At 41.2% G+C, this 14,128-nt stretch overlaps 1 protein-coding gene across 11 annotated transcripts in view; it reads left to right on the top strand.

Annotated features, from left to right (window-relative positions):
* The window catches only part of TASP1 (taspase 1), a 317,444-nt gene that overhangs the window by 203,723 nt on the left and 99,593 nt on the right, over positions 1-14,128 (top strand). For 10 of the 11 annotated variants that reach the window (XM_025000695.2, XM_025000693.2, XM_025000694.2 and 7 more), the window contains 1 exon segment: positions 11,069-11,179. The exons of the other annotated variant lie outside the window; for it this stretch is intronic. In XM_025000695.2, coding sequence (XP_024856463.1) covers positions 11,069-11,179 — 111 coding nt within the window. 11 annotated transcript variants of the gene reach the window in all.

The following is a 14,128-nucleotide window of genomic DNA, read 5'->3' as shown; positions in this document are numbered from 1 at the left end:
GCGACTCTCTTCTCTAAGGAGTTCAGTTGCAGTCTTTAAAACTATGCTTATCACCAGAAAGCCACACATCGGGATGCCGCTGTGGAGCAGTGGTGGAGGTGGGGTTCTGAGGAGCAGAGGTATCCTTGGGTGCACGTGAGAAGATCTGGACCAGTCATGTGGTGCCTTGCTCGCCTCGTCCCCCTCAGTGCTTCCGGGGGTCATTTTCCTTCCTGTGCCTCAGCGTCTGCCTTTCTTTCCTTCAGTGTCTCACCTGCCTAACAACAGTAATGATCCTTCCATTGGGATTTTTGTGGGAGCAGGAAAGGAGAGAAGGCAGTTAATATCTGTCTCATAGGATGATGGCGGCAATCTGGAAGACATCTCAAAGGTAGAAGAATAGAGTGGCTCTTCATTAACGGAGCTGTCCTCTCTGAACTTAGTGACCAGTCCCCTCATTATGTTATGTGGTCTTCGTGTCATTCAGCTATACTTCACATCTGTGAGAGTTATGTTGACTAACTTAAATGCATCTTTAGAGGAGAAGTCCTTGGTCATTCAGGAAGTATGAACTATTAGCCTGTTTTTGGGTCTAAAGAGTATTTATAATCTCTCTTGTTCTTTTAAGTTAGAGGTGTGTGTTTTCAGTAGGGATCATTCCTTATTTCCAAGTCCGTTTTCTTGTTCAGTGGACCGCCAAACAAATCATCATCATCATTCTTCCCTCTCTCTCTCACCTTCTCACTCACCCCCGCCACCCTGCACCCTTATCAATATATCTCTTTTTCTTGATATATGTGTAATTCCTGGAAAAGAAAATGCCATTCAAGTGGTTTGTCATCTAGACTTTAAAAAGAAAAAAGCAGTGCACAGAATTGTATTGAAAAGACAGGATTTCTTTGTGAAATGTGACAGGAGAGTAGAACAGTAAGAGCTGCCTTCTGGCTTTAGAATAGATTCTTGGTCAGTTCTCACATGTTGGAGAGGAAGTGTTGTATCAAGTTTTGCAAAAGGAGGTCTAATGCTTTGGCTTATTGGCCTCAGATAATGTCTTGTTGCTGCTGGTCGGGAGACACGAATCTTTAAAACTGAAAATACTCCTACCTGTTAGAACTGATAAAGACATTAGACTTACTAGTCTAGTCTCTCAGTTTTTCCAATGAGGGAAGAAAGCAGGGTTCAGAGCGATAAAATGGCTTGTCCAAGTTCAAGTAGACAGCACCGGGCTCCTGGTTGTGTAGCCCGGTCTTCTATCCATGTGTGTTTTGTGGATGTCTGTGGATTTGTCTGTCCATCGATGACTCCACTCCTCTAGGCTTTACCCCCTAACCAACCCAGGCCTGTTGGATTTCCTGACTTCCGAGGTCTGATTGGTGGTGTCTGAGAATGGGAAACCTGACAAGGAGGGGGGGTCTCTCTGGTGGCGAGGGTTGTGTCAGGCACACTGCTCTGGAGCTCTCCGTAGATGGCCACTGCGTCTGCATGGGAGAAGCTGTTTCTAGCTGTCCCTGACACCCCTCACATCCCTATACTTCTAGGAGTTTGTTTGTTCTTTCTCTTGGATTTTATGAGCCAGTGAATCCACCTTTTTACTTAAAATCATTCTAATTGGGATTCTGGCACTAGCAGTGAAAAGAATATGGATTTATATTCCCATTAACTTCTCTGCCTTCATATTTACAGGGATTTTCTCCTTAAGTTTATTCAAATTTTTCATCCTTAAAGATATGGCACAAATACAATTAGCAGGTGTCTCATTTGTGTACAGTCTGGGTTTACAATCTTAATGATTATACAGATTATACACATTTGATCAGAGTGAATGTGTTTCTTAGCATCTGTAATTGTAATTTCATAAGATAGTAGTTATAGATTTGGGTGTTTGAGAATCAATTTGAGATATTTTAGTAGTGTAAATGAATCTTAATTTTTATTATTTCTTTGTTTCTTTTAATCTTCTTTACTTTATGCAGCTACTTGCATATGGAACTTTGAATTGTCCTAGTTAATTTTTGCCTCCCAATTCCCTATTTGATTATAGAAAGCATATCACAGAGCCCAACATTCACTTGAAGTGAATTTTTCTTACTGGGAAGAATAAGAATGTTGTTACCTTTTATACAACAGTGTTTAATATTTTAACTTGGAAACTTGATACCCTGTCACCACCACCATCCAGTCACTGAATGTCAGTTGAGCACTAGTTGCAGCTGTTGTAGAAGGTTAATCAGGAAGGTATAGAAATAGATCTTGTTCAATGTGGTAATCTTTGAGGATGAGCAAAATGTTGAAGTCTGTTCTTACCATTAAGATTTCTACCACCAAATGTTTAAGTAGCACCTCTGAGGTTACAAAGTTCATATATGTAAATTCAACCCTCACCATAATTCAGAAAGGTGTTTTATAATATCCATGATTTATAGTTGAGAAACTGAAGCATAAAAATTTAAAAAAAAAAAAATCTCTTGCTTAAGACCACACAGTTACTACCTTGAGAGTCAAAACAGGGTCTTCTGTCTGAGTCAGTATTGGTTTGCTTTTTTTAAAAAACACCACAGTGTTTTTTTGATTATAAAGTTTTGATTATATAAAAGTTTTGATTATAAAGCTGATATGGGATGCTATTATAGATTAAAATCTAAGAGAAAAAGTTTTCAAGAGGAATTTTGGTATGTTCCAATGTCCTTAGGAATTATAAAAATATATCCAGAGAAGAAGCATATCACAATTTTCATCTTACAGAACTATGGGATTTTCATCAACCCCCAGTTATCAGTGAAAGTTATTCATTCGCTGATTCAAATATATTTACTTAATGCCTACTGTGTTTCAGGCATATAGCTAAGAGGTCATAAAAAGGAATAGAGAAAAAATCTTTCCAGTGATGCTTGTATTTTAGTACAGATAGACAATAAACAAAATAAATAAGCATGATAAAGTAATAAATCAGGTATTAACAAGTGCCATGGAGAAAAATGAAGCAACAAATAAGGAGATGAAAGTCTTATGAAATTGAAAACTGGATCAAGACCCAAAGTTGGTGAAATATAGCATTGTTTATAGGAAGAGTACTCAAGGTAAAATCAGGGTTTTGTGCAAAATCTTTAGGTCAAAGCTTGCCCAGAATGTTTGAGGAATAGTAAAGGAGGTCACTGTGTTTGGAGGAAATAATGGGGAGATGTGATTGGAGAGAAAAAGAAAAATAAAATCAGTAGAGCCTCATAGGCTATCATAATGATCTGATTATTCTTTTAAGTCATTGGACGGCTTAAAGAAAAAAAAAGTAATTGGTCAAGGAGATTATAAGGAATAAATATGGAGCAGAGGGACAAATTTAGAGATGGCTAAAATAATCTAAGCAAGAAATTTTTATGGCTTGTGGATTATGGTACCAGAGTATGGAGGTGAAAAGGAGTAAAGGAATGATAAAAGCCATATTTTTAAAATATTCACTAGGGGAAAAGAATTATTGCACTTGAAAAAAAAATAAATAAAAAAAAATAAAAAACACCACAGTGATTATATGAAATCTGAGTACTTCCATAAAAATTTTAGAATCTTCAAATATAGCACTTTAATCATTATTTCATTAAATCATTGAATGAATGGACATTGAGGGTGAGGAGCCCTGATTTGAGCTTGCATGGTACCCAGGGGACCCAGTACCCTTTCCGAGCACCCATGGCCCACGGCAGTGCTGTGGGCAGGCATGTGTGTATGTGTGGCAGGGAGCTAGGGATAGGGGAAGGTGGTGAATAAGTTCATGGTCACTAAGAGGGCCTCAAAGGTGAGTCAGATACTCTCACCCTAAAGCGGTGAGAAATACTCACGTTCTATATAAACGGCATTGGAGCTAAAGAATAAACTTCAGGGACTTCCATGGTGGTCTCATGGTAGGGACTCTGTACTTCCACTTTGATCTCTGGTCAGGGAACTAAAATTCCAACATGCCACATGACCTGGCCAAGAAGTAAACAAAATTTAAAAAGAAAAAAATAAAGAAAAAATAATAGATTTCAGTTCATGGGGATAAGGAGCTGGGAAGCACAGTTCACAACAATGAGCCCAGGGGGAAATCTTAAGGAAATGGAATACAGGAAGTCCAACTTGGCTGGAGTGATGTGTGAAAATAAATAGGGATGTAAGATTGGGAAGAGAGAGGAAGGCAGGTCTGGGCTAAGGAGTTTAGACATTATTCCATGAGCACTTGGGAGTCATTGAACATTTCTGAATGGTTTACTGGTGTAATCACAGCTGGGGTGCATATTTCTTATTAGAGTAAACTTTGATGTCTGTTTTCCACACCAACGTCTATTCTATGAACAACCCTATTAGTTCTGCCTGCAGAATGTACCCCGGACCCACCCTCTGCTGACTGTCTCCATTGCCACCAGGCTCACCCAAGCCACTGGAAACTCATAACCAAGCTCTTTCAGTGGTTTCCCGCTTCCACACTGCCCTTCTGATCTATTCTGCACAGCAGAGTAACCTTATACAAGTGTAAATGATAACTACCACTGACCTGGTTAAAGCCCTTTGTCATCTTTGACCACACTTTGAGTAAAATCCAAACTTCTTGCTGGGCTCACAAGCTCCTTGTAACCTTATGTGAGGTGGTCTTGCCTTTCTGCCCTCCCTTCCTCTCCATCATCTAGTTTGGCCACTCCAGCCTCCTTTTATTTCCTGAACATCCATGCTCCTCCCTACCTCAGGGTATCTGCATTTGCTGGTTCATCCTCCTGGAATGTTCCTTCGACAGATCTTCACGTGGTTGGTGCCTTATCAAAGATGCCTTCTCTGACACTTGATTTAAAGTGTTAGCCCCAGTCACACCTGTCAACATTTGCCTGGATACATTTTATTCACAGCACTTCCTACCAACTCGGTGGGTTCCTTGTTGATGTATGAGTTTATTACTTGTCTCCCAGGCTGGATGTGGGCAGGAGCCTCATTTGTTCACTGCGGTATCCCCAGTGCCTGATGAGCCCTGGCACATTGTACACATTCATTTATTAATGAAGTGGTGTGTGATTGGAGCAGGAAGGACAAGGAGAGTAAACAAGGGTCCTGTTGGTGGGAAGGACATACCAGGAGCAGGTGCAACCACAAGGAACTCACAGGACTTGATGTGGTTTGAAGAGTTGAGTCCTTAGAGAGGGAAGAGGTAGGTTTTATGCTTAGGTAAGCGATGGACCTTCCCTGGTGGCTAAGTGGTAAAGAATCTGCCTGCAATGAGGAGATGCAGAAGACACAGGTTCCATTCCTGTGTCGGGTAGATCCCTTGGAGGAAGACATGGAAACCCACTGCAGTATTCTTGCCTGGGAAACCCCATGGACAGAGGAGGCTGGCAGGCTATGGCCCATGGGGTCACAAACATTCGGACATGACTGAGTGACTCAGCGCACAGACGAGTTATGGGGACCCGAGAAGAAGTTCCTGGTTATGACGGGAAAGGAACAGCTGTAGAGGTGCCAAGAACCTTCATGCAGGTGTGGTGGGATGTAATCTTATCCCAAGTTTCCTGTTCCCTGAGAGGCTCTGCTGCAAAGCAGGCATGATCGTGGGCTCAGAGAAACATGGGAGGAAGCCTTCCTCCCCAGCTCCGGCATGGCTGTAACACATCATGGAACCACTCTGAACCTCAGGTTCTTCATCTGTAAAATGATCATAAAAAGCCTTCTCATGCTGGTTCTGGAAATAAAACTACAGAGCATGACAGTATGGATCTAGGGCCTTAGGATAGCTTCTGGGTGGCTGCGAATTCCCTGTCTCCCTTCCCTCTTCTCTGAGGGGCTGAGGAGAAAAAAACTGCACTCTGGTTCCGCAGTTTAAATATATGTTGCTTTTCATTGCAAAGCTGTGTGTGTGTGTGCACACGCATGCATGCACACGTGCGTGGGCACACACACATGAATTAAAAAGACAAGCAGTGCCCCTAGGCTTATCCTGAAAATAGGTAGTTCCTTGTCCCGACCCTCTATACCCCACTGAGCTTCTATCCCCGGAAGCTCCTATTTTTAACTCTCTTAACTATTTTTTTTTCTAAAACTTACATCTATAATTCAACATAACATGCCTATACTACTATTTCTTGATTTTTCAATCTTAAATACTATTTGGATATCAAATTTAGATGTTATCGTCTTCACATCAGGGAAGGCAAGGATTTAGTCCCTTTATATTTCCAACTTCCAACCTACACTCACCCACATAGGCTTTTTCTCTTCTTAATGTATTATATTCTTGTATTTTAGTTCATCCATGTGTAAAGTTTATATTTTTTACTCTAGCCATTGACATCTGAGCTACATAGTGTGCTGTGATTCTAATTTCATTTTCTGTAGAAATTTGTATTTTGTCTGCAGTTAATATCTACCTCACTTTTTCTTTTTTAAACCACTCTTTTATTCTCTCTTCCCTCAAAATGTGAGACATTTCCTCTCAATAATTTAAAACTCAGCATGTATCTTATAAGTTTAAATTTTTTCCCATTTGGAAATACCATTCCAGCTTTCTCTGGCTCTCTGTCGTTTTGGTTCATTGGATCTCCAAGCCTGTTTGTAGCTGTGCGTCACCCAGGAATACTTTTGTCTTCTCTTGTCTTAAAGCCCCTGTTCCCAGATCTTCATTTTTTTCTCATTGTTTCCCTTAGTCCTTAATTTTGCCAAAGTACAATTGTCCTACAACTTTCTGAGAAAGAGTGCATGGGAGGTGAATTCTTTGAGACTTTGTCCAGCTTCAATCTCCTTTCATGCTTGATTGACATTTTGGCCAAGGATAAAATTCTAGGTTGGAAATAATTTTCTCTCTGCATTTTGAAAATGTTACCTCCTAATCACCTAGATCCCAGAGTTGCTGTAGAGAAATCCAATGCCATTAAAGTCCACTTGCCTTTCCAGTGGTCATTTTTTCCCATTTGGAAATTTTTTAGATCTTTATTTTCTCAGTATTTTGATATTTCATAGTGATACATCTTCATGGCGCTTTTTTTTCCCTCCATGAATTATGCTGGGAGGTTTATGAGCCTTTTCAGTCTGAACACTCATCCTTCAATTCTTGGAACTGTTTTTTATTTCTTTTGAAATTTGTTCCCTTTCATTTTTTATAATTCGTTCTCTTTGAAACTCCTTTAATCAACTATTGGATCTTCTGGCCTGTTCAGATTAAAAATGTCTTTTTCTCTCTCATGTCTTACCTCTGTCTTTCTTTTCTTGTGTTTCTGGGGGTTGCAACTTACAGGATCTTAGTTCTTCAACTAGGGGTCGAACCTGGGCCCTCCCAGTTAAAGTGCCAAGTCCAAACTACTGGACTGCCAGGGAATCTTTCCCCTTCCCCCACCTTTAAATTTGTTTTTTCTTCTGCTCAAAGTATTTGCCTAAGTTTTCCCTCTGTTACCTTTTTGCTTTTTTGCTCTCTGTGTTTCCCAGAGGCCTAATGGAAACAGCTAGTGATTCTAGGTTGTCTGTGAGGAGAAAAGGAAAGATATACCGAACAGCAAGAAGAGATAAGAAAGCCTTCCTCAGAGATCAGTGCAAAGAAATAGAGGAAAACAACAGAATGGGAAAGACTAGAGATCTCTTCAAGAAAATTAGATACCAAGGGAATATTTCATGCAAAGATAGGCTCAATAAAGGACAGGAATGGTATGGACCTAACAGAAGGAGAAGATATTAAGATGAGGTGGCAAGAATACACAGAAGAACTGTACAAAAAAGATCTTCATGACCCAGATAATCACGATGGTGTGATCACTCACCTAGAGCCAGACATCCTGGAGTGTGAAGTCAAGTGGGCCTTAGGAAGCATCACTATGAACAAAGCTAGTAGAGGTGATGGAATTCCAGTTGAGCTCTTTCAAATCATAAAAGACGATGCTGTGAAAGTGCTGCAGTCAATATGCCAGCAAATTTGGAGAATTCAGCAGTGGCCACAGGACTGGAAAAGGTCAATTTTCACTCAATCCCAAAGAAAGGCAATGCCAAAGAATGCTCAAACTACTGCACAGTTGCACTCATCTCACACACTAGTAAAGTAATGCTCAAAATTTTCCAAGCCAGGCTTCAATAGTATGTGAACTTCCAGATGTTCAAGCTGGTTTTAGAAAAGGCAGAGGAACCAGAGATCAAATTGCCAACATCCGCTGGATCATCAAAAAAGTAAGAGAGTTCCAGAAAAAACATCTATTTCTGCTTTATTGACTATGCCAAAGCCTTTGTGTGGAACACAACAAACTGGAAAATTCTTCAAGAGATGAGAATACCAGACCACCTGACCTGCCTCTTGAGAAATCTGTATGCAGGTTGGGAAGCAACAGTTAGAACTGGACATGGAAAAACAGACTGGTTCCAAATAGGAAAAGGAGTACCTCAAGGCTGTAAATTGTCACCCTGCTTATTTAACGTGTATGCAGAGTACATCATGAGAAATGCTGGGCTGGATGAAGCACAAGCTGGAATCAAGATTGCCAGGAGAAATATCAGTAACCTCAGATATGCAGATGACACCACCCTTATGGCAGAAAGCAAAGAAGGACTAAAGAGCCTCTTGATGAAAGTGAAAGAGGAGAGTGAAAAAGCTAACTTAAAGCTCAACATTCAAAAAACTAAGATCATGGCATCCAGTCCCATCACTTCATGGCAATAGTTGGGGAAACAGTGGAAACAATGGCAGACTTTATTTTTGGGGGCTCCAAAATTACTGCAGGTGGTGACTGCAGCCATGAAATAAAAAGACGCTTACTCCTTGGAAGAAAAGCTATCACCAACCTAGACAGCATTTAAAAAGCAGAGACATTACTTTGCCAACAAAGGTCTGTCTAGTCAAGTCTATGGTTTTTCCAGTAGTCGTGTATGGATATGAGAGTTGGACTATAAAAAAGGCTGAGTGCTGAAGAATTGATGCTTTTGAACTGTGGTGTTGGAGAAGACTCTTGAGAGCCCCTTGGACTGCAAGGAGATCCAACCAGTCCACCCTAAAGGAAATCAGTCCTCAGTATTCATTGAAAGGACTGATGTTGAAGCTGAAACTCCAATACTTTGGCCAGCTGATGGGAAGAGCTGACTCATTGGAAAAGACCCTGATGCTGGGAAAGATTGAAGGCGAGAAGAGAAGGGGATGATAGAGGATGATATGGTTGGATGGCATCATCGACTCAATGGACAGGAGTTTGAGAAAGCTCCAGGAGTTGGTGATGGACTGGGAGGCCTGGTGTGCGGCGGTCCACGGGGTTTCAAAGAGTCAGACACGACTGAGTGACTGAACTGAACTGAGCTGAGCTGTGCTCTTTAAGTATCAAGAATCTGAGCTGAAAGCCCTTTGTATGTGAGTCACACTTGTTACCTTTAAGCCATCCCCATAAAGCAAGGACGAGTGATGTTTTTAGGTTCTCTCAAGTAGGTTCTTAGTCTTGAATTGGTTTGAATTGAGACTGGAAATACTCCTGAGACTGAAAAGGAGTGATCCAGTCTCTTGCTTGGAGGGTATCAGCGTTCTCGCATCCGTGGAGCTTGTCGGTGAAGGGAGCTGGTTGTTTCACATAAGGCCTCCCCTTCAGCCCCTAACTTCAGAGTGGAGCCTCCCTCCTGCCCTGGGCTGAGCCCAGTGACCCGAACCTCTGGTCCCTCTGGTTCAGTCTCTCTAGAGAGTAAATATCCTGCTTCCTCTAGGGCTGGGGAGGGGTAACTTCCTCTCTAGATAGGAATCTGGGACTTGAGATCAAGTGTCAGCAAATTTTCTGTAAAGCGCCAGCGAGTAGAGTTTAGACTTTGTGGGCAACACTTTGGTCTCTACCACAGATTCTTCTCTTCCTCTTCCTTCTTCTCTGTCTCTTAAAAAAGCAAAGCAATCAAATCAAAAAACCCTTTAAATATAAAATAAACATTCTTTGCTTACAGACAGTACAAAAATAGGCTGTAAATTAGACAGGTCATAGTTTACCCACCCTGGTCTAGAAGATCCTTTTGGACACTTTCAACCAACTACCTTTATTTCAGGCGCACCCTGTATTCCTGCCTCCAGAACTTGAAGCCTCCAATTTCTGTTCCTTTTTTGATTTTATGACAAAACTGGGGTGGCTTCTTATAGGTGTCTGCCAACTCCAAACAGCCTTTTTTCCTGCTTCCTCCCCACCTCCACCCCTTGGAAGCTTTCCCAGGTCCGCTAGGTGAGCAACTCCTTGTCTGTCTTCTTTCTCTTTTCTAAAGGTCTGTTTTTCTGTTTTTCCCTCGTCTCTTTCTCTGTCCTTATTGGGCCATGGCTCTTTTTTTCTTTCCCCTTCCCTTTCCCCCAGTTTACTGGGATTTGAGAAAGGAGTGGAGATAAATGCATGTATTTAATCTACTAAGTTTAACCAGAAGCTCCCCCCAAATCCAATTTGGCTGGGTTTTATTTTTATGACTTTCTTTGATAGCACTTGGGTTAATTTTGCATTTGTTCCCCACGTGCTCACTTGCTGTGCCAGATGTTCGAAGAAGATGTCCTTGGGGAGGAAAAAGGAGGGGCTTTAAAATGCAGTGTTGCTGAAATGCTCACAATGGTTCAGTGTGTGAGATCTCCGAAGCACGGCCGTTTCTAACCACCAGACTCTCATAATAGAAATACAGTTTCACCCTTATTTGTGTAAACCATCAGGAGCATTTTTAAAAGTTTGTTATAAACTTTGTGGCTTTTTGTTGAAAATTGAATTTAAGGTTGTAAATGGAAGCTTTTGGTGGCATGCCCCTGACAGCAGGGAGAGCCTGGTGAGTGATCCCGAAGAGCTGATCAAAGGGAGCTGCTGAACATTTTTTGCTGTATTTGTGTGTTGGGCCTTTAATCTGGCAGTGTTTCCAATTCCATTCTGAATACGGTCATGCACGCTCCACCCCTGCTCATGTCTCCTTGGCAGCATCTGGCACTGTCTCTGTCTGTTAGGGCTCAAGCCTGCCTTCGTGATCCAGCCTGGACAAGATATGAACAACAGCGAGTATCAGAAAATAGGCATCTTTCAAAATCTTACTCATCCCACACATTTGTTCCCATAATCAAATGAAAATTGGGAGTGAAAAGAGTAAAATGAACTGAAAATGACCACCGGTCGTTTGTGCCTAGGCTCACCTTTCCTGGCCAGCGAAGACGGCGTGCTCGGAGGGGTGATTGTCCTCCGGTCCTGCTGGTGTTCTGCAGAGCCTAACTCTTCCCAAAATAAGCAGACACTTCTGGGTAAGTTAAACTTGCACATCATGTGGGTGTCTTTCTCTTTCCTTTTTTTCTGAGACACAGACAGATTTATATCCTTACGTTGATCATTTTAACCTGTGGGTGGGCCTGGATGTTCTATTGGTAGGTATACATATCTCTATTCCACTGACCTCTCTGCCTAGGTTAACATCTACAAGGTAAATATTCATTTCAGGGTATATGATTATAGCATGTTTTCCAAATGGACTGAGAACCTAACACCTTTACTAAAGCCCAGCATTAAGAATATTGGACCATGTATTTATCCCCTGCCTTATTTGACAGAGCATTTGAGATGACCCATAGCAGTAAACACAGTAACACAGAGAGAAGCTTCTTCCTCTTCTGCTCCCCAAAAGGAATCAGAATCATGTGAAGACCTACTGGCCTAGAAGTTCACCCTGGCTTCATGGCTTGTTAGCTGTGATGCCTTCACGCATCGGTCTCACTGTTCTGTGCCACCTCCTCCTCCACATTGGAAGGATGTCCGCCCTGCCTGCTCATAATGCTGTGGTGAGGAAGGGTCCCATGAATATTTTGCAGATTTGCAGATGTCCACCCAGATGTGTGGCTTTGTCTCTGACAAAGTGCACCAGTAGGGATGGAGCCCACCCAGCCCACCCTGCATTTGACAAGGCACAGACTTGTGGGGGAGCCTCTACCCATAGAGGTGCCTTTTCCTAAGTCATTTATCCAGAGCGAGGGGCATTTAAAAAATCCGCGTGAATGTGCCACATAAGCTAGCAGGGGCCCCTATATGTTATTTTTCTTTAATTGACTTTTTAATCGAATTGTATGTTCATTCAGAAAAGTACACAAATCATTATAACTGCAACTGCTTGGAAAATATTACAAACTGAACCCACCCATGTGACCAGCATGTAGATAAAAAGTAGAACTTTAATCCAGAAGCTCCCATATAACCCTTCCCATTCAAAGTTAATAACCATTCAAACTTCTAACACCTTGATTAGTTCTATTTGGTTTTGTATTTTGTATAAATAGGATCATAGAATATGTTTCCTTGGTGTCTGATGTCTTCAGTGAATGTTACGCCTGTTAACTTCATCTGTGTTGTGACGGTAGCTAGTTCACTCTCATCGCTATACAGTAGTCCATTATGTACGGTAATACTACTCAGTGGTCATCCGTTCTTCTGTAAGTTTTTTATATTTTTTTAATAAGCACTACAAGTCATTCTCACAGCTGTGGTAGTTCAGCTGTTTGTATAAAATTACTTTTATCAAGCATGGTTGACACCTGATCTGTATTGTATGATTGTTGTGAATTGCTGTAGTACAAGTCCCTTCCTATTTTGAAGTTTTATGAGTCTATAAAATAGAAAAATTAGCATTTCTTATGAGGATAAAAATTATTTTTTCTTTAGAAGCCTGAAGAACTTCCATAAAAATCTTTCCTCTCATTTGCCAAAGGTGGGGGGTGGGGAAACACCACACTTTTATAGAAAATGATTCTTTTGCCACCTGATCACCAACTTCATAATTTTTATTGCTATATTTATTTTCTTCCTGTTTCCACCCACTATACTTAGTACCTAGGTTGTTCCTAGCACCCCCCGCCAAAAAAATTTAAACCGAGGCAAATAGTTACTTGCTTCTTTGGTATCCTAATCATTGTTTAAACCTTTGAATATCTTCCACACTTAGGTAGCAGGGAGTTTGTCTTTAAAATATGCAGAGAGGGACTTCCCTGGTGGTCCAGTGGCTAAGACTCTGAGCTCACAATGCAGGGGGTCCGGGTTCCAGCCCTGGTTGGGGAACTAGATCCCACATGGTGCAACTAAGAGTTGGCATGGCCCAACTAAAGATCCCACATGCTGCGCCTAAAGATCCCACATGCTAAAACAAAGATCAGAGATGCAAAGTGCCACAGCTAAGACCTGGCGCAACCAAATAAACACATAAATAAAAGTAAATATTAAAAAACGATCTTTAAAAAAATCAAATAAAATATGCAGAGGATGTTCCTGAGCCTTCCATAAAAACTCAGAAAAAGTCTTTAGTCCTGGGAGGCAGGGTAGGGGACAGTTATTGAAACTGTTTCATAGCCTGCTGCTAGAATGGAGTTTCTGTTTTTCACTGAGCCTGGGCTTTCACCCATTCAAGTCAATCCTGGAAATTGTAAGAGTTTTGTTTGTTTTTTTTCGCTTGTCCTTTCATTATTGGAGTTAAAGGTATATTTAAAGATAAGTCGTAGAATTTTGGCTCATGTTAGTTTTTATCACTGAAGTAGTCATTCATACACTGGTTCCTACTCTCCATGTCAAGGAGAAGAATAAAATGTGAAGTGTTGCTTTATGGAATAAGTGAAGTCTTGCCATTTGTTTGTGAAGTTTAAAACCTGGTGAACGTAGGATCCTATCAGCTTCTGCCAGTGATGTGGGTTTTTACATATTTTGCTTTAAGAAACTTACACGTGTTGAGTATGTGGTGAGAAAGTAAATGTGTACAGAAGGATAGAAAGAAGATGTGAAGGTCACCTTCGCTACCCAGTTCCTGGTTGTTCTCGTGGGATTCACCTTCATTCTGTAGAATGTGCTCCTGTTCTGTTTCTCCATTAATCAGTAATGTGTGACTCTCTTAGGGGAAAAAATTAAGGGCAGAGCTCGTACCACTCCCTGTCACCTTTCCTCATGACTTTTGTGAGAACTCTAATCTGAAGCTGTATATTTAATTTTATTGCAACTTTAATGCACTACTTCCTGACTCATCAGCTTTTATCATCTCTTCCAACCATCCCTCACCCCTTGGACTATGTAAGCTTCTTTCCTCTTCCTCCATGATTCCCAACCCTCACCTCAACCTCTAGCAACCACACCATTGTTGTCATAGTAACATTGCATTCTGTTCTACAGCCATCTTGCTTTCTGCACTCTGATTAGAGTTTGATTCCAAACAGTGACAATTAATA

This window comes from Bos taurus, chromosome 13, assembly GCF_002263795.3.
Source record: "Bos taurus isolate L1 Dominette 01449 registration number 42190680 breed Hereford chromosome 13, ARS-UCD2.0, whole genome shotgun sequence".
NCBI lineage: Eukaryota > Metazoa > Chordata > Mammalia > Artiodactyla > Bovidae > Bos > Bos taurus.
The sequence above is the reverse complement of the archived record's forward strand: the minus strand, read 5'-3'. Positions and strand labels throughout refer to the sequence as shown.